At 41.8% G+C, this 27,430-nt stretch overlaps 1 protein-coding gene across 1 annotated transcript in view; it reads right to left on the reverse strand.

The window, feature by feature from the left end:
• The window catches only part of TMEM132B (transmembrane protein 132B), an 840,134-nt gene that overhangs the window by 532,959 nt on the left and 279,745 nt on the right, over positions 1-27,430 (reverse strand). Inside the window, exon 5 of the mRNA XM_050923489.1 lies at positions 10,754-10,897. Coding sequence (XP_050779446.1) covers positions 10,754-10,897 — 144 coding nt within the window. The remainder of the gene's footprint in view (positions 1-10,753; positions 10,898-27,430) is intronic.

Below are 27,430 nucleotides of genomic sequence, written 5' to 3' on the forward strand. Positions count from 1 at the left end.
CTGACCTAGGGTTAGGGTTCCTATGGATAGGGCACATGGACTAGAGTTAGGGTTCCTAAGGGTAGGACACTTGGAGCTATGGTTAGGGTTCCTAAGGGTAGGGCACATGGAGTTAGGGTTAGGGTTAGGGTTCCTATGGGTAGGGCACTTGGAGCTAGGGTTAGGGTACCTAGGTGTAGGGCTTCCTGCCCTAGGGTTAGGGTTCCTAAGGGTAGGGCACTTGGAGCTAGTGTTAGGGTTCCTATGGACCCACTAAATGGAACTATCTCACGCCCACTGGCTGAGGCAGTTTCAGGGCAGCTTTCTGCTCATGACAATCTGTTCTGTGAAGAGACAGTGTTCGCATCTCCTGTTCTGTCTGTCCTGAACCTTTCAACAGCACTCAAGTAACTGACTTTAAAAAAAAAAAAACCTGGCTAAAAGGCATGCTGTAATAAACTAATTGCTGCCAAGGTAAATCCATCAACCAAGCTGGCATCTGAGTATTTCCATTGCTTCCAGAAAGGGTTGGGGCTCCTGGGATGAACTATTTCCTTGAGGGAAATGACTGAGCACTGAATAAAGCTCATAGGTAGTCTGGTGACAGACACTATAGAAATGACAGATTGATAGATAAGATTAGCCTTCATATTCCTGGTCCATGTTATTTACAGTAAGTTACACCCTTGATCAGAGATTTTAATGACAAAGCAACAGCAAAGCCTGCAAATCATGAGTGCCGCCAGCTCAATTTTTGGAGCTCCTAGCGAAAGAATTTTATCTTAACAACTTCAGGCAGCAGCTTCTCCCCCTAACCTGGACTGAGACACTCAGGCTTTGTTTGCTCTGAGGAAATTTTCCCTCAAACTCAAGATTAATTCCAAACTTGCTCCCAGGCAGTGCAGACCAAGCTCGAGTATCCGGAACCCTTCTTGTAATCAAGTGAGTTTAAACAGAGGTCAGCTGAACAAGTTTTAAACCCAATTAAATAATTTGGTACATTTCCCCAGTGAAAACATTGGCTCTGGTTCTTCTGCCCCTGGCCCAGCAGTACATCAGTGAAATCACAGGAGAGATATTGGGGTAAATGAGCACAAGAAGGAGGAGAATCAGGCACAAGAGCCCAGATCCACAAAGCTATTTAGGCTCCTAACTTCTGCTGAAATCAATAGAGAGAGACAAGATGGGTGAAATAAACATCTTTTGTTGGACCGATCTCTGCTGGTGACATAGGTGCTGACTCTCTGGGTGCTCCGGGGCTGGAGCACACACAACAAAAAAATGATGGGTGCAGAGCACTCACCAGCAGCCCCACATCAGCTTCCCCCCACCCCCCAGGGCCTCCCACCCACCAGCAGGCCCTGCAGATCAGTGCCTCTACCTCCCTGCCCACGCCTCCCGCCTGCGATCAGCTGTTTTGCGGCATTCAGGAGGCTCTGGGAGGGAGAGGAAGGAGCGAGGAGCCGCACTCAGGAGAGGGGACGGAGTGAGCTCAGGAAGAGGCAGGGTGGGAGCGGGGCAGGATTGGGAAGAGGCAGATGGGGGTGGGGCCTTGGGGGAAGTGGTAGAGTGGGAGCAGGCCGTGAGGGTCCAGCATGCCCTGGCACATTGGAAAGTCAGTGCCTGTGGCTGGTGAGAGAGATAAGCTTTCAAGCTACAGAGAGCTCTTTTTGGGGCCTGAAGTAGCTCTGTGTAGCTCGAGAACTTGTCTCTTTCACCAGCGGAGCAGCTGGTCCAATCAACAATATTACTTCACCCAGCTTCTCTCTCTCATATCCTGAGGTTAACACAGCTACAATCTCTCTGTAAAATTTGCAATAATTGGAAGTTAGGAGCCTTGACTACCTTTGTGGATATGGGCCAAAGACTCTTAATTCTGCCACAAAGAATACAAAAAACAATTGAAAACAAATTAAAACCCCCTTATGTGCTGATCCACAGAGAACACGAGTCTGTGGGCTTCTCTACACCAGCACCCGAGGTCGATCTAAGATACGCAACATCAGCTACCTGAATAGCGTAGCTGAAGTCGATGTACTTAGATCTACTTACCGTGGTGTCTTCACTGCAGTAAGTCGACAGCTGACGCTCTCCACTTGCGGTTCTCGTTCTGGTGAGTACTGGAGCCGACAGGAGAGCACTCAGCAGTTGATTTATCGCATCAACCCCCGCTGGATTGATCGCTGCCCACCGACCCGGCACAAAGTGTAGACAAGCCCTGTTACAGGCCCAGCTAGGGAGCATTAGCTCAAGCAGTAGCACTTCATGTTTTGAGCTCCGGAGGTCCCCATTTCAATCCCTGCTATGGCAGCTGTCACACATGTGCTTGGCATGTCACTGAAAAATTACTATCCTGAAAGGGTCTCAGCCACCTGGCTCTGAGTGTGAAACAAAGGAGGGGGGATGCATACCCCTTCATCAGCGCTAATGTGGGGTTGCCATTCTGCACTTGGACACTAGAAAAGACCATCTACCACGTAGGTAACAAAGAGGCTGAATGTATTTAAATAGTCCCCTCAGGCCTTTAGCACTAGGGCCAACATTTTTCAGAATTTGGGCGCCTTGGTTTTCAGATGCCCCAAACACCCATGGTCTCCCCACCTCAACACCTCTGAAAATTACATTAGTCACGTTCCAGAGCATAACTGTAGCGACCAAGGTTTGAAAACATAAGCCTAGGCGGTTAGCCCAGCCCATCCAGACATTACGATTTAACTGTACTGCAGTTGCACCTGGGGGGTTGAGGGGCGCTAGTCAGGATCTCATTGTACTAGGTCAGACTTTTGTACTGGTGACCCCTTTCACACAGCAAGCCTCTGAATGCCACCCCCCTTATACATGAAAAACACTTTTTCATAAATTTAACACCATTACAAATGGTGGAGGCAAAGCGAGGTTTGGGGTGGAGGCTGACAGCTAGCGACCCTCCATGTAATAACTTCATGGCCCCTTGAGGGGTCCCGACCCCCGGTTTGAGAACCTCTGTACTAGATTCTGTACAAACACAGAACTGGAAATGGTGTTTACACTTACTCCTGTTCCAGAAAGGCTCATTCCCAAATGTATCCCTTATCTTGACATGGGCCTTAAGGACAGGCTAGCAGAGGAGGAGTAAGTGTGATCCCCCTTCTCTCCTATGAGGTTTCTCCCCCTCCCTGTTTCAATCCATGTCAACCACCAGCTTTACTGCTCATTACAATACCAGATAAAGGATTGAAGCCCCGTTAGCTACTGCTAGACAGAAAGTAGTGCAGGGGAGGGGCAGAGGGGAAATTAGGTCTTCTATTGTTTTAACATTAATTATACAATAACATTAATATGGAGGATTCAAGATAAGGTTTGCGGTACTAAAGCAGTGGGCAGAAATGGTTTGAATTTGACCTTCATCATGATTAGGCAGCATATTATCAGAAAGTGAGGAATAATGCATTAGAGTGCTTTCTCCTTGCAAGCTAACGAGGGACATGCATTCTCTCACAGTCCTCAGGATGTTATGATCCCGGTGTTTTCAACATATGCTTCTGATTAGGCAGAAGGAGCCTGATTGTGCTGGTATCAGTGGCATTACACGGGCGTGAGATCTGAACCAGGCCCTGTGAATTCTAGTAGATTCTAGAGAGTCCATTCAGTAAAGAAACACTCGGCTAAATTCCTTGGTGGTTTAACTCTACTGAAACAAATGGAATTATATCACAGATGAATTTGGCCCAATAACTGTTCCACTGTCACATTCGGCCAGACAGAAAGAAAGAGGCAGTGAGAATGTCCAGGGGTTAGGGCCCCCACTTGGGAGGTGGGGGAAGTGGGGTCCAGCCCCCCTGTTACAATCACTCTTTCATTATTTATCTACTCAGCGGTTACAGCAGTCAGGAGACTCCTATTCAATTTTTTTCTCCCCCTCTAGTGGGAGAAACTGAACCTGGGTTTCCCACCTCCAGAGCAAGTATTCAGCCACTGGGCTAACAGTCATAGAGTGGGCAATAGGTAGCTCCCTGAGCACACCTACCAGATCAGGCCCTTGTCATAAACAGATAGTTAAGGGTTAATGTCTCTTTTACCTGTAAAGGGTTAAGAAGCTCAGTAAACCTGGCTGACACCTGACCAGAGGACCAATAGGGGGACAAGATAGTTTCAAATCTTGGTGGAGGGATGTCTTTTGTTTGTGCTCTTTGTTTTGGGGGTTCTTCGCTCTTGGGACTAAGAGGGACCAGACATCAATCCAGGCTCTCCAAATCTTTCTGAATCAATCTATCATGTTTCAAACTTGTAAGTAATAGCCAGGCAAGGTGTGTTAGTCTTATTTTTGTTTTCTCAACTTGTAAATGTTCCTTTTTTGCTGAGAGGATTTTACCTCTGTTTGCTGTAACTTTGAACCTAAGCCTAGAGGGGGTTCCTCTGGGCTATATGAATCTGATTACCCTGTAAAGTATTTTCCATCCTGATTTTACAGAGATGATTTTTACCTTTCTTTCTTTAATTAAAAGCTTTCTTTTTAAGAACCTGATTGATTTTTCCTTGTTTTAAGATTCAAGGGGATTGGATCTGGACTCACCAGGGATTGGTGGGGGGAAAGGAAAAGGGATGGTTAATTTCTCCTTGTTTTAAGATCCAAGGGGTTTGGATCTGTGTTCACCAGGGAATTGGTGAAGTCCCTCAAGGCAACCCAGGGAGGGGAAAGTTTTGGGGGGACAGACAGTGCTCCAGACACTGGAATTCTGGATGGCGGCAGTGTACCAGATCTAAGCTAGTAATTAAACTTAGAAGTGTCCATGCAGGTCCCCACGTCTGTACCCTAAAGTTCAGAGTGGGGAAGGAACCTTGACAGACCTGCACTCGACTTAGGCAACTGAATGCTTCGAGACAGACGTAGCAGTGTGCATGTCCAGAGGCCAAAACCATAGTCACTAGTGAGTTTAGGTGCTACAGGATTCAGTGGGAGTTTTGTGGATCACAGTGGAGCCAAAACTGGGATTTAGACACCTAAACTCAACATTTAGGCATCTAAGTACCTTTGTGGATCTGGGCCCTATGTATTTATACTGCACCCAATCAACATGGTATCTAGGTAATTATAAATGGATACATACTTGGTAACACACATATATAGTAAGTGGCCAGGATATGCTCATTTAATCTGTGTAAATCCAGAGTGGTTTAATTGAATTCAGTGGAATTACATCACTGTAATTCAGAGCAAGGACAGAAATGAGCAAAAAGGATTGTCTCATTAACAATCTACTAAATCATAAGCTACTAAAGAGAAATAAAAGGTTAAGAATGCAATGTTCTCGGTTCTGGCCAACAGCATATGACATCTCTGCAATTAGGAAGGAACAATACAGGATGGAATTAATGGAGTAAAGAAGCACAAAATTAGTAAATTACATACAACCCAGCTGACAACTTTTATGAGAGGGTTTAACTCTGTACAGCACATGGAAACATGTCTGGAAGTGAAATCAATACGGACTTTACAAAAGGTTCTTATCATGGGGGGCAGCTACATGCTCTTTCTGAAACAGATAGATAACCCCCGTGTCAGTGCTAAATTCCAACTCACATCATGGGTTTGAGCCTGCTAAATTCCCAGCTAAAAAACACATTCAGATGGAGTTAAGGCTGAGAGAACATATACATAATTTTGGGTAAAATATATTATGAGGTTGTTGCAATTATACAAAAAAATTAAATTACTCTCACTTTTAAGGCCCCTTTACATATCCACAGTGAGATAAAGTGGCCTTAGCATAAATGAGAATCAGATCTCTTGCCTTTAGTTAATTACATAATTATTAATTTAATGGTCTACCTGTTCTACTAGCCAAAAGACAGAGTCCCAGGTGAGTGTCTCTTCTATCAATTCTCAATCTGTTAATTTGATGCCAGAACGTTTCACACAGCAGGCTAAATTTACACCCTGTTCAGTCTCTGAAGCAAATTGGACAATACAGGGTGTAAACTGGTGCTGAATTTGATCTACTGCTCTAGGCCTGATCCAAATCCCAGTCAAGTCAATAGAAAAGTTTCCCATTGACTTGAATAAGCCTAGGATCAGGCCCTTGGGTTTTAGTCTCAGGCAGAGTAAGAACTATTTTGAAAAAAGATAAGAAAAGCAGTCAAAGGGCAGAAGCCTCGCTTTCACAACGTGTATAAATCCACTACTGCAACTGGAAAGCTTGTCTCTTTTCTTAGAGGTCATGTCAAGCCTTATTTAGTTGCCGGCTCCAGTGGACCTTTTAAATTCAGGAACCAGAACAACTTCATGCCCAGCTTTGACAGCGTACCCATATGGAGGGCTGCTGCTTGAACTAGCTGGATTTTAAACAGGCAGTGTTTTGAAATGTAACAAAATCTCCCTATAGGCTGCAGATGTTAATTTTATTAGGGAGGAAGTCCTTTTCCTGACCTTTTTATGTCTAACTTAATCCAATCTTCTCTAACCACAGAAAATTCTAGAACTAGTAGAAATTTTACTAATACAAAAGGTAAGTCCATGAGCACCGCCTTACAGACCTGTATCTGGTTTTCTGAAGTGAAAAAAACAAAACACCTCACTTCTTGAGTTTACAAGATTAACAATCCACTATGAAAACAACGAGGAGTCCTTGTGGCACCTTAGAGACTAACAAATTTATTTGGGCATAAGCGTTCATGGCCTAACAAGGCTACCGCTCTGAAACCTGAATTCATTGTGAAGTGATAAATAACAGAGTCACTAATCAGATAAGAACAGCAACATGGTACATAGCAAAAAACAATAGTGAAATTTACAGAGGGAGACTGTGCGCCTTTGAAAATCAAGTTGGGTCACACGTAGAGATATTCATTTATGTTTCCTCTGGTAAGGACTTCAAGGAAAATGGGTTGAAAGCAAAAAGGAAATGTGATTTTATTTCAGTGGATACACTAGGAAACAGAAACACTTAAGGCCTGACTGAGTCTCATTTACACTAAGGTCCATTTACACTCATTTGGCAGTGTGAATGGATCGGAAAGTGGTCATAAATTTAATTACACTGCCAGAGTGGTGAAACCTGGAGATACATTGCAGTCACTGGAGTAATAGTAATAGGAGGAAATTTAATAGTGAAAAGTGCAAGGTCATGCATTTAGGGATTAATAACAAGAATTTTTGTTATAAGCTGGGGACACATCAGTTATAAATAGCAGAGGAGGAGAAGGACCTTGGAGTATTGATTGATCACAGGATGACTATGAGCCGCCAATGTGATATAGCCGTGAAAAAAAGCTAATGTGGTCTTGGGCTGCATCAGGTGAGGTATTTCCAGTAGAGATGAGGAGATGTTAGTACCGTTTTACAAGGCACTGGTGAGACCTCATCTGGAATACTGTGTGAAGTTCTGGTCTCCCATGTTTAAGAAGGATGAATTCAAACTTGAACAGATACAGAAAGGGGCTACTAGGATGATCTGAGGAATGGAAAACGTGTCCTATGAAAGGAGACTCAAAGAGCTTGGCTTGTTTAGCCTAACCAAAAGAAGGCTGAGGGGAGATATGATTGCTCTCTATAAATATATCAGAAGGATAAATACCAGGTAGGGAGAGGAATTATTTAAGTTCAGTATCAATGTGGACACAAGAACAAATGGATATAAACTGGCCATCAGGAAATTTAGACTTGAAATTAGACAAAGGTTTCTAACCATCAGAGGAGTGAAGATCTGGAACAGTCTTTCAAGGGGAGCAGTGGGGGCAAAAGACATATCTGGCTTTAAGACTAAGCTTGATACGTTTATGGAGGGGATAGTATGATGGGATAGCCTAATTTTGGTAATTAATTGACTATTAGTGCTAAATATGCCCAATGGCTTGTGATGGGATGTTAGATTGGGTGGGATCTGAGTTACTACAGAGAATTCTTTCCTGGGTACTGACTGGTGAGTCTTGCCCACATGCTCAGAGTTTAGCAGATCGCCATATTTGGGGTTGGGAAGGAATTTTCCTCCAGGGCAGATTGGCAGAGGCCCCGGGGTTTTTTTGCCTTCCTCTACAGCGTGGGGCACGGGTCTCCGCACCTTGAAGTCTTTAAACCATGATCTGAGGACTTCAGTGGCTCAGACATAGGTTAGAGGTTTGATACAGGAGTGGGTGGGTGAGATTCTGTGGCCTGTGTTGTGCAGGAGATCAGACTAGACAATCATAATGGTCTTTCTGACTTTAAAGTCTATGATTCTATTAAATGAGAACCAGGCCATTAAAGTTTTAAAATATTTTATTTAAATGCACAGCAAATAACCCCTCCCCATCACATTCTACCTGCAGCTGTATTGTAAATTGGTGTTTGTTAGATAACTCAGAAAATGATTTGTGTTCATGAAAACAAGAGCTACATGTTCACCCCAAAAAAAACCCAAAAGTAAAAGTTGCCTGGCTATAGATTTTGACACCAACCCAGGTGGTGGGTTGGAGTTTCTGATTAGAGTGAAACAAAAATTACAAGCCAACCTGAACAAATGTGCACAAAGCTGGCTAGCATTGGTCTGGGAATGGGAAAATCTCAACTGATAGCATAATTAAGGAAGCTGCAGTCAAGAAAAATTGTTTATTGCTAAAATATTGTGTTGAATTTGATGATGAGGGTGATGTAGTATTATTTGGTTCAGATCTTTCCAGGCTTGACAATAGAACATCATTGTATTTCTTTAATCAATTAGCTTATGTAGAGAATTTGAATTCAAGCACATGTTGAGTCCAGTACACATTTCAGCACAATTCAGTTTTTTCAAACGTGGCATAAGAGAATTTGCTCACTTCATAAAATACAGCATGCCAAAGTATGTTTTGGGTGGGGGGGGAGGGTTTGTGATTTTTATCAAGACTTACAAGATACTGATGAAAACACTTCCTTTTCTAGTAACACTTCTACAAACACCATCTCTAGTTTGACAATAAATACCCTTAAATTTCACCAGTAAAGTTACAAAGTAAGTTCTTTAACTCCAATGCCTCTTTGGAGATAAATTGGAGATAACTCGTCTTTGGAGATAAATTGGAATGTGTTTGATTTACCACATACCAGATGCAATGGCTGATAATGAACTCATTCCAAGTTTTTTAAAATAAGGCGAGAAGGTGGATTTTTGGATCTAGTAAAAATCCATGTACACATATTTCAAAATGAATTATAGGTTGACAATATACATTTTTTTGTTCACCTAAGATAGCATGAAAAATTCTCTGACAAAGTATGTGCTATCTGCTAAGACCTCTATGGTGTTATCTGCAAAAAACGTTGCACTGATGAGTTAAAATACTAAGATCCAGGCTTTGGAGCCTCAAAAGCAATCTACAGAGAACATACAAATATGGTCTGTCAGATCTGGAAATGTATGTAGAGAAGACACAATTACTATCTAGAAGACCAGAAGGAATGTTCTTTGTTAAAGGCTGCAGAGGTAGTTAGTATTAAAGTTCTTGGGTCACAGGATCTCTGTTTGCAGAAGAGGTAAATGTATAGGTTTATCTTCTGTAACAGCTGTGTCCACTCGACTCAGGCAAAAAAAAAAAATACCACCATTCCAAGACTACTCTTTGAAAACTCCATAGAGGTAAGGATAAAGGCAAGATAATCCTACTCAGATCTGATGCTTATGCACCACCAACAAAAAGCAGACATAATAGACACACAATTCCAGTTAAAATGCTTCTCTACCTTTATGTCTAAATAATAATAATAATAATTTGTATGACTGTTTTATATGGTAACAACAGTGGCAAAGTTATACAATCAATGACTTTAAAAGGTCATATTTACAATGCCTTTGTCTCTCCATTGATTGGTGTTAATGTAGAGGAAACCAATTTAACCTATCACATTTGAAAGGAAAGTCTGCTTTTCCTACAGTAGGCAGGACCAGGTGGTTTAAAAAGTCATAGATCTTACTATAAAGAAGTTTTTATTTAAAAAAATCTGCTTTCTTGTGTACCAGGTGGCTTAATGTATCAGTGCAAGTAGTCTTTCATCTCTGGAGAACTCAGTTCAAGTTTGTTGCAGTGAAATCTTGGCCCTGTTGAAGTCAACTGGAATGTCACCATTGACTTCAATAGTACCAGAATTTCACTCTTGGTCTAACTGTCACTCTTACACACATCACAGAGCCACTTCAGAATTTGGTAGAGTGCAATGTCTTTGCTTAGGAGAAGCTCTGGACTGGAAAATCAAGGTCAAAAAGGTCAGGAGTGTATTAGCAACCTGGCAATATACCAATCCTATCAACTCTTACTATTTATGTAATAATGGGTGCAGAAGGGCTGCATGACAACAAGGTCCCTGAATGATGGCTTGATTCTTCCCAAGTCTAACACCAGACAGCATGTGCTTCCACCTCAGCAGTATTGATCTGCTAGCCAGCAAAAAAAGAGGCAGGGCCATGATTCCTTCCATTCTCCCCCGTTTTGGTGGTTTAGCACCACTGAGGGCCCTGCACTTTCCGTGTTCATGCATTCATATTGTCCAGTCCAGGGATTCACACCCACCTCTCTGCTAGGCACACAGGCAGCACCTGCATCGCTGGGTTCCACAATACAGAAGGAGCATGCTATCCCTGAACAACCTCCAGAAATCCAATGCCCTTTTGAACACTAACACTGGATCATTTCTGGGGGGATTCCATGACTGCAAAGTTGGGGGCCTGAATGCCACAGAGAGCACAAGGAGGATCGTGGTTGACTTCTGTTCTGGGGCACAATGAGAGGGGGCAGAAAGGGGAAGCTCCATCTCTCCAACTTGCACACCTTAGTTTAGCCACCTCACCTTTATGACATCTTCATCAGCTGATTTACATTCAGTGGACTCTGAAACGTCGATCACGGAACCATCCTCGTGCACAGCAACAACTTTCACCGGAACAGATACCGTCTTCCCTGTCAGAATGGCCGTGTTAAGGACTTCTGTATCCTGCACATACACACACATGCACAAAAAGGGGATGCACGTTAAAGAAGCATGACCATGTGGCACAATGTAGACATTTCCAGTGTTGTTGGAAATTAGTCATGATGCTTATTGACCTTCATCCTTGACTTGCAATTTTAAAAATTAGGTGCACTGCTAAAGTAATTTGCTAATACAAAATAGCAAGTTATAAACACACCAGTAGATATTGCCAGCATGATGCAATAAATCAGGTTTGTTCTGCATTCTTCTTAATGCTTTGCAGAAGACAGGGTCATATGTCACAATCTTTATGGAACTATACAAATCTTTCCATCTCAACCTCCCAAGTTATGTCGGTGGTTGTAGATATGGACGCCAAGTGTTATGATAAACCTGCCTCCATTGCTTCCCAAATTCTCCTTAAAAGATGTGCCTGTTAAGTGGTTTCCTTCTTTGGGGGCTTGAGTGAAACCTTCATTTTCATGTCACGTTAGAAAGAGATGTGGCACCAAAAACAACAGAATGTCAAATGCAAATTTTAAAATCTTTCCCCATGAGAATCCCACCTGGAGACATTTTACTGGCCATCAAGCCATATTTATCTTCTCCTGTGATGGATCCAGAGATCCGGGATGCTAATGACTCCATTAACACAGCCTTCATCTACACCTTGGCGTGAATGCAGTGTGATTAATTACCCCAAATGAGCTGTTATTGTGGTCCCCCGCTTAAGTAAGTGGCTGTGCAGTTTGGAGGAGTAGAACTTCCAAAGGTACTTTACTCAACAGGCGCTGCGTGGTTTACAAATAAGAAATGCTTGCAACCAGAGCCAGACCTTCATGCTGCACTGCATGACCAATGCTTGTGTGGGTTCAGTCTCTGGTTTCAAGAAGCACCTTGAGGTTGAGTTTTTTTATTTATTTAAATCCGTTAGCTTTTTATTAATCACTTCCATAAAATCATCTCTTCAACTTCAATTAGGGGGCAAAAGTAGCTTTCCAACTCATCCAACTTTAAAGTCCATAATTAGCCTGGGTGGAAAACTGGATTGAAGTGAGAAATCTGGCACTGTCTTGCATAGGCAGTGAGGTATATTCACTATAATTTCCTTCTGTCTTCTAGCTAAATTAACAGGAAACAATGGGAGTACACCACAAGCTACAGACATCAGAAGATGACTAATAAGTATCGGCAACTGAGATATAATATTAATATTGGGCAACTTTTAGAAAAAGTAGCTTGAATTAAATGAAGTACTAAAGACCAGGGCTAGCTAACTAACAACGTATACTAGTGCTTTGCCATCAGTCAGGTTCCAAAAAAGCATGTAAGCACATGCTTGAGTGCATTTGTATTTGGAACAGTATTAAGGCATGTGCTTAACTCAAAGCTTTCACTTCAAAGGGATTTAAGCATATGCTTAAGTGCTGTCCTGAATAAGGCCTCAAGAAATAAATATACATTCTTTGTTCTACATTAGGTAAGTCATGAACCAGATGTTTTGTGCAGTAAATGACTGTTTAATGTTCATTTATGTTGATCAGTCTCATTTATAAGCAGCTGTCATCCAGTAGGGAGGGACAGCATGGGTAAAAGAAATAGATGTGAAAAAAAACAAAAACAAAACAAAAACCCTGCCAAGTCCTTACAAGGACTATAGATTGAGCGAAACTGAGAACCAAAATGTATCACCTTGTGGGGAAAAAAATTTAGATTGCAGAAGACATATAGGGTCAAATTCGGGCTGCTTCATTCATGCCAAAACCATTGGTGAGCAACCTGCAAATCATATACAGTCAGACATATATACACACGCATATATATACACAGTAATAGGCTTGTGTGTACATATATAATATATGATATGACACATACATTATGGAGAGGTGATGCCCCTGCGATAAGTTGCATTTCACCTGGACCATTTTATCACAATGTCATTTTCCAAGCCATTCTTCCATAAAGGACTTTTTTCTTCAAAGGATCAGGTAGAAAAATACATCTCACAAGGGACATAATTAACAAATACAGCTAAATAATCCTACTTTTGAGGACTCTTTTCGGTGAACCACATAACTCTCCACTCAGGGCCTGATCCAAAGCTCATTGAAGTTAATGGAAAGACTCCCACTGACTTCACAGGCTTTAATGGAACTAGCTGATCTTACGTATGTCAGTTTTGCACCAGTTATTATAACAGTAACCAGCAGTTGTTTCTGCTTTACACCAGTGTAAGCAAGAGGAGAATGGGGCCCAATGAGCTTCATTTTAAAAAACAATTGGTGATTAGTGGCTACATTGACATCATCTTTGGCACTGCTGAAGGTTAATGCAAAGATTACAAAAGGATTTCTGTTCCTTTTGTACACTTCATCTGAACTGGGAAGCTGAGGACAAGAGAACAGGGCTAAGAATTGACACATCACTAGCCTGTTTTATTTTTGGATGTTCTGAAATACTTTTGTCTTGATCTTGACATAAAGTGTTGCCCTGTGTTCCTCTCAGCATGTTGAGAAACTCTCCGTGCTGATTAGCGGTTGCTGCATCATAAAAATAAACTTCACTGGGAGGAAAACTTATGATATAAAATCACTATCTCAAATGCTTAGATCCAGTGTTATGCAACTAGAGTAGACGGTGTTAAGATCTTTTTACAAGCTAACTATTTTCAGACTCCAAAAATATATTTCCTCTGTGAGAAAGAGTATGAAGTCTGAACTGAACTAATTGCCTGTCCATAAGAGAGAGAGAGATGTTATATTTTAAAAAATGGATCTTTGACAAGTAACAACATTTCAGCAAGACTCAAGTAGGTATCTTTTATATCTTGTAGTAGGGCTTGTTAGAGACAAACCAATTCCTGAATTTAACATGTCTGTAGCGGTTATTACTGACAGTGCCTGAAATCTACAGAAGGGTAATAACATTGATTTACAGATCAGCTGGCATAAACTGGCAGAACTCCACTGAAGTTGATGATACTATACCAGCTGAGGATCTTAGCCACAGTGACTAAAACGTCCCAGATGTAAAATGGTAAATACCCTAGTCCAGCTTCTGTACTCTGAGGCTTTTTTTTTTTTTTTTAAAAAGGATAGCTAGCGTACAAAAATGGAATTCTATTAACTCAGGTGGGAGTTGCATATTCATATTGCCTGCTCTGTCCCTGAATAATAATTATATAAGTGTTTATCTCTAATTCCTTCTCTGTACCTGAATGCATTAGCACTTCAGCAGAGCTTTTCTTAATTACAACTGTAACCTGCTAATAGTGTTTCTTTGTTGTCTGACGGAATCTACTTCTTATCCAGCCTAGGCTAAATTAAAATTTAATACAACATCAGGTCACAACAGAACTAGGAAGCAAATGACAGCTGTTTAATTAAAACCTAAACCTGATTAGATGGCACTACTGAGAGAAATACTCTAGAGGAAGAGTAGAGAACTACCAAAACTCCAGGCCAGGATAATGGCTTTATTTGAATATGAATAAACCCTATGTGCATCTACTGTAAATGTTTACAACTCATTGCTTTGGACAAATGAGGGAGAGGGGAAATATGAATGGGAGACTTGTCAAAAGTTGTGATAAAGCTGTGGTTGCCAACACTCTCTATTAACATGGTGAATATGTTACCGAGAGAGGGGATTGTTGAGGAATGACTGTAGTGGATATTAATGAATCCACTCTATGAAACCCACAAGAGTGGTATGAAAAGCCCAAATAATTAGGCTTTAAACAGCTGTGCTGCATAGCACTGCATCTTCCCCTGAAATACACACGCATTGCTCACAGCCTGGCCAAGCGGCTCCGGTGGGCTGAGAACTGCATTCCTCATCTGTGGCAGAGGTACTTGGCCAACAGATCAGTGCAGCCGTTCATCTAGCGCTGTGGTATATAGCTATACCTACCCTACACATCACCGCCAGTGTAGACAAGGTCTATTACAAAGCCAAAAATTGAACCCTTAGTCTCCTTAGTCCCAGTCCAACACCTTAACCACAAGAGCATTTTTCTTCCCCATAAGTATCCGCAAGCAGCCATTCTGCAAGCATCCTACTCCTATCTGCACTGCATTGCTTAAGTAATGCAGAGGACCTTGTGCTGGCCCTGTGCATGAGGATGAATATCAATCCGAATGATTAATGTACAGGCTGGCTTATTTCTTAGAGGTTAACAAAACATGTTGCAGTACAGTAAATCTAATAAAAACACTCAATTGTAAATCAGAAGGGAAACTTAAAGCCAGCCCTGTTCTGCTGACAAATGTTACAGCTAAATGCCTTTTGGCATTCAGTTGAAATGATTGTCTTTAGTGAAGAAGGCATGGAGCTGAAACATTTGTCTGCAGAATTGCATTCCTTTATTATTATTATTTTTTCCCCTGTGTGTATCTCGTGAAAAGAAATTTGTAACATTGGAACTAATCTTTTGGAACCCATTCTCCAGTCCCATAATGGCACCTCTTAGAAATGTAAATTACAGGGCAGATTGTGACATGGGTTTTTTTAACCTCATTAGATAAACTATTCACCACCTTTTGCTTCAGATCAAAGAGCAAAGCAATGTAAGACTATTAAGCAAGCTTAATATATAAATTAGATGCTCTGCTAAAATTATTATAATCCAGAACAATTCTGGTGTATTTTTCCCTCAGACCTGAATGGTGTTGTAGGATTCAAATACATATTAATGAACCCCACTTGGTGGAAAGCTATTTATATTTTCCACTACCACATATCTGTTGTGACTCACAGGTAAAATCTGCCACTTTCTCACCCAAGGGTGAAAACGTACAACTGAAATCATGTGTTTATTAAACATCAGGAAACATTTACAATCTTTCATAAGTTCTCTTTGTTCTTTGAGGGTTTTTTCCCTTAAACTAATCCAGTTACACTCCATTGACTCTGCCTCATGCTAAGTGGCCAGTCTCACACTTTAATGCCCATAGAAGAGCAGCAAGCTTGGTTAATATCTGATTATTCACTGATCATACTTGGGAGTAGGGTGACCAGATGTCCCAATTTTATAGGGACAGTCCCAATATCTGAGGCTTTTTCCTTTTATAGGATCCTATTACCCCCGACCCCCTGTCCTGATTTTTCATACTTGCTGTCTGGTCACCCTACTTGGGAGGCTGGTCCTGCTGTCCTTACATGCCTATGACTGAAATCAACAGGAGTTCTGCATGTGAAGGGACTACAAGATATTAAATGACAAATTCAGCCATCTTTAGTCACCTTGAGCAGTACCATAATTCACGCATAATTCTGCTGGCTCCACTGGGGCTACTTATGCAGTCAGGTACTATTCTCCATGTACATGGGTGGCAGAATCAGGCCCAGAAGGATCTGTATGCCCTGCCCCCGGCCCCCAACATTCATTCATGTCACTAGAAGGTCATATCCCTGCCCCTCTGCCCTCTCTCTGGCTCCAGCTATTTTCTCATGTGAACATTTTATAAATTGTATCATTGTTAAGAATGATCGACTATGACAGATGGTAACTCACAAATACTGCAGGCTATCATGCCAAAGTTAAAGGTCATCCTTTAGCACTTCTGTCTTCCTGCATAATAGATTTAACTTATACTGGGATTCCCAAGGAAGAAGAGGCAGGAGGCCATATCCTGCAGATAAAGTTAATGTAGATTAAACTATAAAAGAGAGAGAGGTTCTTAATCGCAGATTCTCCTCGTGGCCCATATGCAGGGCCGGTGCAACCATTTAGGTGACTTAGGCGGTAACCTAGGGCACTAGCATTTGGGAGGCGCCATTTTCTTTGGCAGCGACCGTGATGGCCGGATCTTCAGCCGCCCCGGTCGTCGCTGGCATTTAGGAGGAGGGAGCTGAGGCAGGGGGGTGCGGGGAGGGCCGCCTGCAGCAAGTTGAGGGGGTTGGCACGCAGGGAAACTCCTCACCCCAGCTCACCCCTGCCCGAGCACACCATGGCTGCTTCACTTCTCCTGCCTCCCAGGCTTGTGGCACCAATCAGCTTAGGAGCCGCAAGCCTGGGAGGCGGGAGAAGCAAAGCGGCCACGGTGTGCTCAGGGTGCTTGTGCTCATGCGAGGAGCAGGGGTGAGCTGGGGTAGAGGGGGTGCCTCAGGGCAGAGGGTGGGGGTTGGGGAGCTGCTGCAAAGGGGGTGCTGCCAAGGGGGGGCGCCTCAGGGCGGGGGCGCGAGGGCAGAGGGTGCAAAGTGGAAGTTTCGCCTAAGGCACGAAACATCATTGCACTGGCCCTGCCCATATGCAGCACATATCAGCCTAACTGAATATTTTTCTATATGTATATTATAGTGTGCACTGAAATAACACTTGATCTCCATGAATAAGTATCAGCAAACATGTTTCTTCATAGATTCCAAAACAAAATCCTATTTACTGTCTCATCTCCTAAAAAAATATGTATTAGAGGAAACTGATTCCTTAACTTGTGTATAGTATACACAACATGTGCTAGGATCTCAGAGGTATCAGCTAGAGTGACATTTTTACTGTGAAATTCATGGAGGTCAAAGCTGAGATTTCTGATGTTTGCTATTATTTTTACAAACTTGCTCCTGTAATGTCATTAAAAAATAAGAAGAAATTCGGTCATTTTTTGAGGTTTATCCAAGAATGATGAGCAAATCCTGCAGCCAAAGGTGAACCCTGATTAGCAGCATAAACAACATCACATATGTGACCTTTAAAAAAAACCTCGTAATAGCCGAACTGCACCCCATTTAGTGGAGGTTCAGAAAGCAGCCTGATGCACGTGGCAGGGGTAATTGCAAACTGTCAAGCAGTCTCCTGTGTTTTAGCTAAACACCAGTATCCTCTGCTGCTAGCAGAGACCTTTCCTGAGAACAGGCTTATACTATTTTGCTTCAGCCCATAATGTCCCAGCAGACTTTATGCACAAAGTCAGCTGTGTTAAACATCTTGACACTCGTGTTCCAAAATGTAAACTCAAGGTTGTGACAGTCAAAGGATGGGAAATTCTCAACGCAGGAGAAAGCTTGTCACCTGTCTGCTTCTGGCTAACCACATGGAAGAAAAACCCACTGAGTTCTCTGGGTTTGTGCTTCAATGCTACTTTGTGTCCCATGCTATAGAGGATGCATGAAGAGATTGTACGACACTGACTGTATGTCAGAGAACAAAAGGTAGCTGGAGCTAGAATCTCTCTTCTCTATTTATGCAGGCACTCTCTGAGTACTTTTCTTGCTGCTTCTTATCTTTTCTCAGCATCTTCCGCCACTACTTAGAGTAGGTCATTTGAGTTAATAACCATAAAGGGATATTCCAACCAATCTGACAATCAGGTTTGGATACTTTATTGGGAGCTTTAATGGGATGCTAGAGGAACCTAGCAGGGGATCAATAATAATTTTGGAAGCAGGCCTTTGACAGAGTTGCTTCTCTTACTTTGAAATTGCTTATTCTGCATAGTGTGTGTATGGCAAACCTTTCAGAATTATCTCTCTAGGTAGGTATTTAAAGCATGCTTAATTATCTAGCATAGTATCTGAGCAGTCATCTGGTAGATTTATGCCAGCTGTATGCCGTCATAAAGGACTGGTAATCTTTATAGAACACATTGGGAATGCTCTTAGTATAGTAAAACTATTGTCATGTTAGACATTTATGGTAACACAGTGCTACTTAGTTTATGATAATCATGGATCTGATGCTCCTCTCCCATGCGACTCCAGAGAAATTCTGCTGAAATCAAGAGGACTCCATCCAGTTGCTGCAGTCTGCCTACATGCTGTGGATTGCAGTATCGGGGCCCGAATCCACACCCTTGCACAATAAATTCTGTTTGAAATGTCAGTTAAATAATTTCAGAAACCCCAAGGTGGCAGAGCATATGTTGATCTTTTCTGTTAAGGAATGCAAGATGAGAATAAGTGGGAGGGGCCTTGGGGGAGAGGATGGAGCGGGGGTAGGGGCAGGAAGAGGCAGGGTGGGTGTTTGGGAGAAGGGCGGGATCTAGGGCTGAGCAGGGGTTGAGCACCCCTGGGGAAAATTAGAAGCCAGTGCTGTGTACAGGAGGTCAGAGTAGATGATCATAGTGATCCCATCTGGTTTTATAATAGGAGTTATTGGTCTGAATTTCTGGCCACCATTTGCAATTTTGCCCAGGGATCTTGATCACTACTGGTTTAAGAAAGCATGTCCAACCAAAAAAAAATAAAATGTAATGACCATTTTGAAGCATTTCTTTTCAATGTTTCTCAGCCAGCTGTCTCTTTCTGCGTGGGATGGAGAAAATACTATATAATTGCTATAATGTGAGAGTTGGCAATTTACTGGCTCGAAAAGTAAAGCCAGCACTAATCTACAGACCTCGAAATATAGGGTTGCATTATCATACGATTTTACTGCTCATCTGTGTAATCATCATCTGTCATGACTGCTACCTGGGCAGAAATCCATATCTTTCTGTAATAACAGCCACTTTAATGTTATAGAAGAATACACAAATTAATACATTGCATGATATACATTGTCCACGTCCGTGTTCTCTCATGGCTACAGCAAGCATCTGCGATCAGGATTTCTGGGAGATTGATCTGTCTTCCTCCACTGTTCTGCTTCTCACTCACAAGTTGACCTTGATAAGCCATCCACAATACCACCTATATAGGGAGGTATTTGTGAGGGTGTTGTGAAGTTCTGCAAAGTGCTCTCAGGTCCTCAGATGAGAGATGCACTGAGGACAAGTGTTACTATAGATTTAGCTCTTTTGCTAGATGCTCTAAACACGGTAGCAACTTGATCCAGTGACGCCATATGATTAATGCAAATACAAATGCTGCCCTTCAAAATGTGAATGACTAGCATAGCCATAGCCCAGCCAATTTATATCTACCATCATTTCAATACAATGCACAAACAGGAGCCTCCTCTCCCTGTCCAATAGGGGCCTGGTGCTGAGGGGCATAAGGAACAGACAATGGGGCAAAGGCTAGCATCTAGCAAGAGAGCTGACAGTCAGGGAGGCAGCAGGGTCAATTCCCTGCTGTTTCCCTCCCTCAGTTCATGGTGGAGCTGGATGGACATAGAACAGAACAGAGGCTACAATCTCACAGAGGATGATGCAGTGTCTACCCTCCCCCATTATGCTCCCTTGAGTTCTAGGAGGCCCTCTCCCTTGCCTGCATGGGGACACTTGGAAAGTTAATGCAAACTGAAAGTGGATTTGTTAAAGTGATTAAGCTCCTGTCTGGACACTCTCATTCAGAATTAAAGTGGCCTTAATTCAGTTTCATAGAATCATAGAATCACAGAGTATCAGGGTTGGAAGGGACCTCAGAGGTCATCTAGTCCAACCCCCTGCTCAAAGCAGGACCAATTCTCAACTGAATCATCCCAGCCAGGGCTTTGTCAAGCCTGACCTTAAAATCCTCTAAGGAAGGAGATTCCACCACCTCCCTAGGTAACCCATTCCATTCCAGTGTTTCACCACCCTCCCCCACTGCAACTTGAGACCATTACTCCTTGTTCTGTCATCTGGTACCACTAAGAACAGTCTAAATCCATCCTCTTTGGAACCCCCTTTCAGGTAGTTGAAAGCAGCTATCAAATCCCGCCTCATTCTTCTCTTCTGCAGATTAAACAATCTCAGTTCCCTCAGCCTCTCCTCAAAAGTCATGTGCTCCAGCCCCCTAATCATTTTTGTTGCCCTCCACTGGACTCGTTCCAATATTTTCACATCCTTCTTGTAGTGTAGGGCCCAAAACTGGACACACTACTCCAGATGAGGCCTCACCAATATCGAATAGAGGGGAACGATCACATCCCTCGATCTGTTGGCAATGCCCCTACTTATACAGCCCAAAATGCCGTTAGCCTTCCTGGCAACAAGGGCATACTATCAACTCATATCCAGCTTCTCATCCACTGTAACCCCTAGGTCCTTTTCTGCAGAACTGCTGCCTAGCTATTCATTCCCTAGTCTGTAGCAGTGCATGGGATTCTTCCGTCCTCATCAGGTTTCTTTTGGCCCAATCCTTTAATTTGTCTAGGTCTCTCTGTATCCTATCCCTGCCCTCCAGCACATCTACCACTCCTCCCAGTTTAGTGTCATCTGCAAACTTGCTGAGAGTGCAGTCCACGCCATCCTTCATTAATGAAGATATTGAACAAAACTGGCCCCAGGACTGACCCTTGGGGCACTTCGCTTGATACCGGCTGCCAACTAGACATGGAGCCATTGATCACTACTTGTTGAGCCTGATGATCTAGCCAGCTTTCTATCCACCTTATAGTCCTTTCATCCAACCCATACTTCTTTAACTTGCCGGCAAGAATACTTGATGGCAAGTTAAAGTTTAGCATGCTTCACTTTGGAAGACATGATATCTGCCACTGGAGGAGTATGTACCAACCTCAACACCAGCCCAAAATATTTAAATGGCACACAATGAGTAGCTCTCTTCAGTCGAATAGTCCTCAGCAGCCCTGGTTTCAAAAGGAAGAATTGACAGGTTGAAAACTTGAAGATAAAAGGGACAGAAATTTTCAGACTCCTCATTGTTTCTCAGGTCCTCTTATATCTTTGCATTGAACAGCATTTCTGAAAGCCTCTCAGAGAAGAGAAATGGAGCTATTTATAGTTCCATGACAGCAGGCAGCAGGACAGTAGTTCACTGTCACTTTCACCATTCACTAGCACAAAAACTCAGCTAACCTCTGTTCACTTTTACAAGTTACACCAGGAAGGTTTTATCCATGTTTCTTCAGGTATCACATATATATATATATATTTTAAAATATGTGATTCCGTTCCATACTTGTGAAGGCTTTTTGGTTCTGTTCATTTCTTCAGAGAGAAAGCTGCGAAGTGGCACTAGCAAATAGCTATTGGCACATTTGCTCGCTCTCTCTCACAGCTCAGATTTCTGACTGCTCGGAGACTTCCCACCCCTGCTGGCGGTCGTGGTCAACCTGACTGTAATCTCCAAGTGATTCATTGACACCTGAGCACAGGGAGTGTAAAATAGGGACAAATCAGAAGAGTATCATTTTACACCCACTTTTGCACAGGTGTAAATGACTACCCAAAGAGCACAGGGAGAATCAGGCCCCTGTAGACTACAAAGGAAACTGGAAAAGGAATCTTCTCTAGTTCTGAAAATGCTGAGGAGAAGGTGGTGAGTTCATGCCCTGCATCTTGCCTGTCAGAATCCTTCAAAATGTCAGAGAATTAATCTGATGCTGATAATACAGCCAAGAATCTTAGAACCAAGCTATATTCTCTCTCTAGACATGGAACTATATACTTAGGTCTCCCAAATCTACCACAATCACAACCACTCTTCCATAAAAAAATATATTAGTATTTTTATAATTAAACTGTATTCAATAAAGTATGCAATTCTTTTGTGTTAGGAAATGGAATGATGATATCCTCAGTCAGTTCTTAATAACATTATTTGGGAATGAGATTATAGAATATATATATATATATATATTAAAGTAACTGTAAATTGTTGCAGGATCAGTACGTAGACTGCAACCTCTTCAGAGATTGGGACTCTCTCTCACTAGGTATGATTGTAGTATTGTTGTAGTCATATTAGTCCCAGGATATTAGAGAGACATGATAGGTGAGGTAATTTCTTTTATCAGACAAACTTCTGTTGGTGAAAGATACAAGCTTTCAAGCTACACAGAGCTCTTCTTCCAGTCTGGGAAAGGTGCAAAGAGTGTCACAGCTAAATACAAAGTGGAACAGATTGTTTAGCATAAACAAATCAAAGCGGGCCCTAGACCCTGCCATGAGAACAGGTGCAAAACCTGCAGACAAATCTCCACTGCTACATTGACCATTGCCCTCCACAACTCACCTTTCAAGATCCATGGGTCTGACACATGACTATCAATATGGGATGTACCTCAGCCAGTGCACTAAGCGCTCCGATAACAACTATGTGAGTGAAACCAGAATCACTGAGCTCCCAAATGAACTCACACAGAAAAATGATAAGAGACAAAAACATCCTATCAACTGTGGGCGAACACTTTTCATAAGATGATCACTGCGTTTCTGACCTCTCAGTCCTCATCCTCAAAGGAAACCTGCACAACACTTGCAAAAGACGTGCCTGGGAGCTTAGATAAATAACTTCGCTAGGCACTAATAATCATGGTTTTCATAAAGACACTAGATTTATGGCTTATTACAACAATCTGCAACACTAACCCCCCTTTTTGTCCTACGACTACCTAGGTGTTAATGGACCACTTCACCCTGAATGGACTTTTAGAATATGTGTTAACTACTTAAGCTAAACACTCCGTTTCACTTTGTATTTAGCTGTGGCACTTTCCCAGCCCTGTAGAGCTCTGTGTAGTTCAAAAGTTTGTCTCTTCCATCATCAGAAGTTAGTCCAATAAAAGATATTACCTCACCCACCTTGTCTCTTACTATGTATGTGCAGAGCTTCTCACAATGGGGCCCTGATCTTAGCTGGGACCTCTAAGTGCAACTGTAATATAACTAAATAAAAATGATGATAATGCCAAACTACAGTATATGTCCCTCTTACATATCCTATCACAAGTAGACAAAATTCCATACATTGCCTTTAATTACTTTTTTCTGTGTTGACTTAAAAAATGGAATTTTGAAAGCCGTTCGACTTTGCTAACAAGAACTCTGACTTCAGAGAAGTACACCAGTGTAATGTAATGGCACTCGCCATCTGCTTCACATCAAAAAACTGCTTATCACTGTATCTGACATAGTGAAAAAACAGGTTTCAGAGTACCAGCCGTGTTAGTCTGTATCTGCAAAAAGAACAGGAGTACTTGTGGCACCTTAGAGACTAACAACTTTATTTCAGCATGAGCTTTTGTGAGCTACAGCTCACTTCTTCAGATGGAGAACACTTCAACCTCTCTAACCACTCAGTGACAGACTTGAAGGTGGCAATTTTGCAACAAAAAAAACTTCAAAAACAGACTCCAAAGAGAGACTGCTGAACTCGAATTAATAAGCAAATTAGATACAATTAACTCAGGCCTAAACAGAGACTGGGAATGGTTGGGTCATTACACTAACTGAATCTATTTTCCTGTGTTAAGCTCTCCTCACACCTTCTATGGGTCATCTTAATTATCATTTCAAAAGTTTTTTTTCTCCTGCTGATGATAGCTCATCTCAATTGATTAGACTCTTCCTGTTGGTAATCATACTTCCACCTTTTCATGTTCTCTGCATGTATAAATATCTCCTGTCTGTGTGTTCCATTCTATGCATCTGAAGACGTGAGCTGTAGCTCACGAAAGCTCATGCTGAAATAAATTTGTTAGTCTCTAAGGCCTGGTCTACACTACGCTGTTAAACTGATTTTAACAGTGTTAAATCAATTTAACGCTGCACCCGTCCACACTACACTGCTCTTTATATAGATTTAAAGGGCTCTTTAAATCTATTTCTGTACTCCTACAAAACGAGAGGAGTAATGCTAAAATCGGTATTACTATATCGGATTAGGGTTAGTGTGGACGCAAATCGAAGTTATTGGCCTCATTATTTTACAGTAGCTACCCATAGTGCACCGCTCCAGAAATTGACGCTAGCCTTGGACCATGGACACACACCACCAAATTAATGTGCCTAGTGTGGACACGCACAATCGACTTTATAATATCTGTTTTATAAAATCGGTTTAAGCTAATTCGAATTTATCCTGTAGTGTAGACGTAGCCTAAGGTCCCACAAGTACTCCTGTTCTTTTAGTGAAAAAACAGTAGCTTTCACCATTCACTGTGAACTCAATGGCTTTCTCATATCTTACCAATTGTTTTTTTTGGGGGGGGCAGTCTTCAAATGTCTGCTGCTCTCACGTGTTTTGCCACTCCATGCCACTAGAAAATGTTCTCTCTCCCTGTCTGTTTTATCTCCTAGCCTTTGAAATCCACGTTAAAAGTAATTTCCTCCTTGCAATGTGTTTGCCTAAGACTTTCTCTGGCTTTTCGTTCTGCTACTAATTACTTCCACTGCTCGAATGTGATTTCTGGTACAGTGTATTGGTTGCACCCTAAAGATAATTTTCAAATTCCACTTAATGAAGATGTTTACTCTTCTCAATATTCTTTCTTGGCCTGATTTTTTCTTAGTTTTTGTTTTTGCAGACTCCCTCACCTTGCACCTGCTCAAGTATTTGCTTGTTCAGTCATGTCCCTACATCTGATTATCTCTTCTTCTTCTCCATTTTTATTAGGAATGACCTCAATTTTGTTCAAGTTCAGGGTGAAGTCTCACTTTCCTGATTTCCATGATTGAATTTCTCAGTGAACTCCTATGTTGTATACGTATTTCCTGTGGAAAAAGCCAATATCATCTATGAGGTTCAGAACTGTTCAGTCACTTCTTTTTAGAATATCAATATTTTTCCATGTGTCTTCAGCATCTGGGAGACAGTTTCTCAAAAAGTTGCAGAACTTTTCCAGATCTTTGTGGAGACTGTTGGCCTGATCCTGTTCTCAGCTATGCTGGTATAAATCATACGTAATTCCACTGAAGAACATGAAGATACACCAGTGTAGAAACAGTGTGATGTCTGAATCACACCATGTTGTCTATTCTAACAATTATATGGTGAATGTTTTATTTAGACAAATCTCACATTCCTTTAGCCATTGATTCCGTAAAATTCAAATACAGATTCCTACTCCTTTCCTCTTGAATAGCCTTCTTTACATAGCCAGTGAATGCTTAACATCTCTCTCAGTTAATTTATTGGTTAATTAGCTGAAATTCAGTTGTACAGAAAGGCATTATTTCAGAAACTGTAAGAAAACACAGTCGTCTGCAAACGAAAGGCTGGTAAGTCTTTCATTGCTTGTTTATCATCTGTTACCTTTCTTAAGTGAAAAATTATAACAACATTTCCTCCCATGCCACAGATGGCCAAATATACTCAAGGGAAAATCACAGAAGACCCTCACAAAATTAAACTCTTGTAAAATGTTACATTTTGAGATGGCGTCTGATGTCATCTCAAAAGAGGTATGTAATACAATAGAGTGAGAAGACAACTGTAGGCAGGTTGATAACATACGTTTCTGTCTAAGAAGAGAAAATAGAAAGTGACTGTACCCATGATTTTTGACAGAATCATCATATTGCAAAGAGCTAAAGTCTTTTTATTCTATAAAAGCATGCGTCAACTTTAAAAAAAATCACAATGTGTTTCTGTGACAAAAATTGCTAACAGAATTCTTTATCCCTCCCACCAACCCCAAAGCCTTCTTCCAAGGAGGGACATTAAAACTGTTCTAATCTTGTTTTTATCCTGTTTACAAGTTATCTGGAAGGAGGGGTTTGGTTAGTTTTCCAATTTGACAACAGGACAGTAACAAAGATGAAGAAAGATTTCTTATCTTGGCTTCCAAAATATCAATTTCCTGATTGCCCAAAAGCTCTCTCTTCCCTCCAAACTAAACAAAATATTCCTTTAGTTCCAGTAAGAATGATGGGAACAAGCAGAAAAAAACCCAACATAATGTTCATCTAGGCCTGGTCTACCCTAGGGAGGGATTGATCTAAGTTATGAAACTTCAGCTGTGTTAATAACGTAGCTGAAGTTAACGTACTTAGAGCTACTTACGTGGTGTCTTCACTGCAGTAAGTCAATGGCTGATGCTCTCCCGCTCTCCCGTCAACTCTACCTGTGCCTCTCGCCCTGGTAGAGTACCAGACTCAACAGGAGAGTGCTCGGCGGTCAATTTATTGCGTCTAGACTAGACGCGTTAAATCGACCCCCGCTGGATCGATCGCTGCCCATCGATCCAGCAGGTAATGTAGACAAGCCCCTAGAAAGGGAAACTGTTTTAGAGCAAATCAAAGTGCAGGATTCAATGGCATAAAAGAAGATGGATGCAAGAACCAGGATTAGAATGCAAGAATTTCTTGCTCCCAGTCTATGCCACAGTTTAGCAGGGATAGCCTATAAAGGACGCGTCCTGTTCTCATATTTCTATCAGCTGGCAAGTCAAGCATATTTGTGCTTATATCTCTATAAGGAGGAGCAGGTATAGCACTGGGTGCATTAAAGAAAGGAAATCAAAAGGTACTGGACCTGATCCTCTAATACCCTCTACCTTGTGTTGTCATTTACCCCCATACAAAGTGGGTACAAAATCCTATCAAATCTGAATTCTCCACTCACGCCATTGGTGCCATTTCAACACCCATTATTCACAACTGTAAATGAATATACAAGGTGCAAGGCAGTAGAAAAAAAATCAAACCCATTCAATTTAACTTGATCTTTAGCTGCAATTGTTTCCTCAGGGGATGACAATTTTGAGCTACCGGTTTATTCACAGACACTAATTTGTCTGAACATACTATGGCTAGATCTACACTGTAAGAGATTCTCCAGTATAGCTATGATGGTATGGCTATATTGATAGAACACTCCGAGAACAGATACAGCTTATACTGGCCAAAAAATACTTCTACCGGTACAGCTTACATTGGTTCAACAAGCAAAATAATTTATACTGGCAGTTGCCAGTATAACTGAATCTACAGTAAGTATTGG

Source organism: Gopherus flavomarginatus, chromosome 15 (genome assembly GCF_025201925.1).
Source record: "Gopherus flavomarginatus isolate rGopFla2 chromosome 15, rGopFla2.mat.asm, whole genome shotgun sequence".
Lineage (NCBI taxonomy): Eukaryota > Metazoa > Chordata > Testudines > Testudinidae > Gopherus > Gopherus flavomarginatus.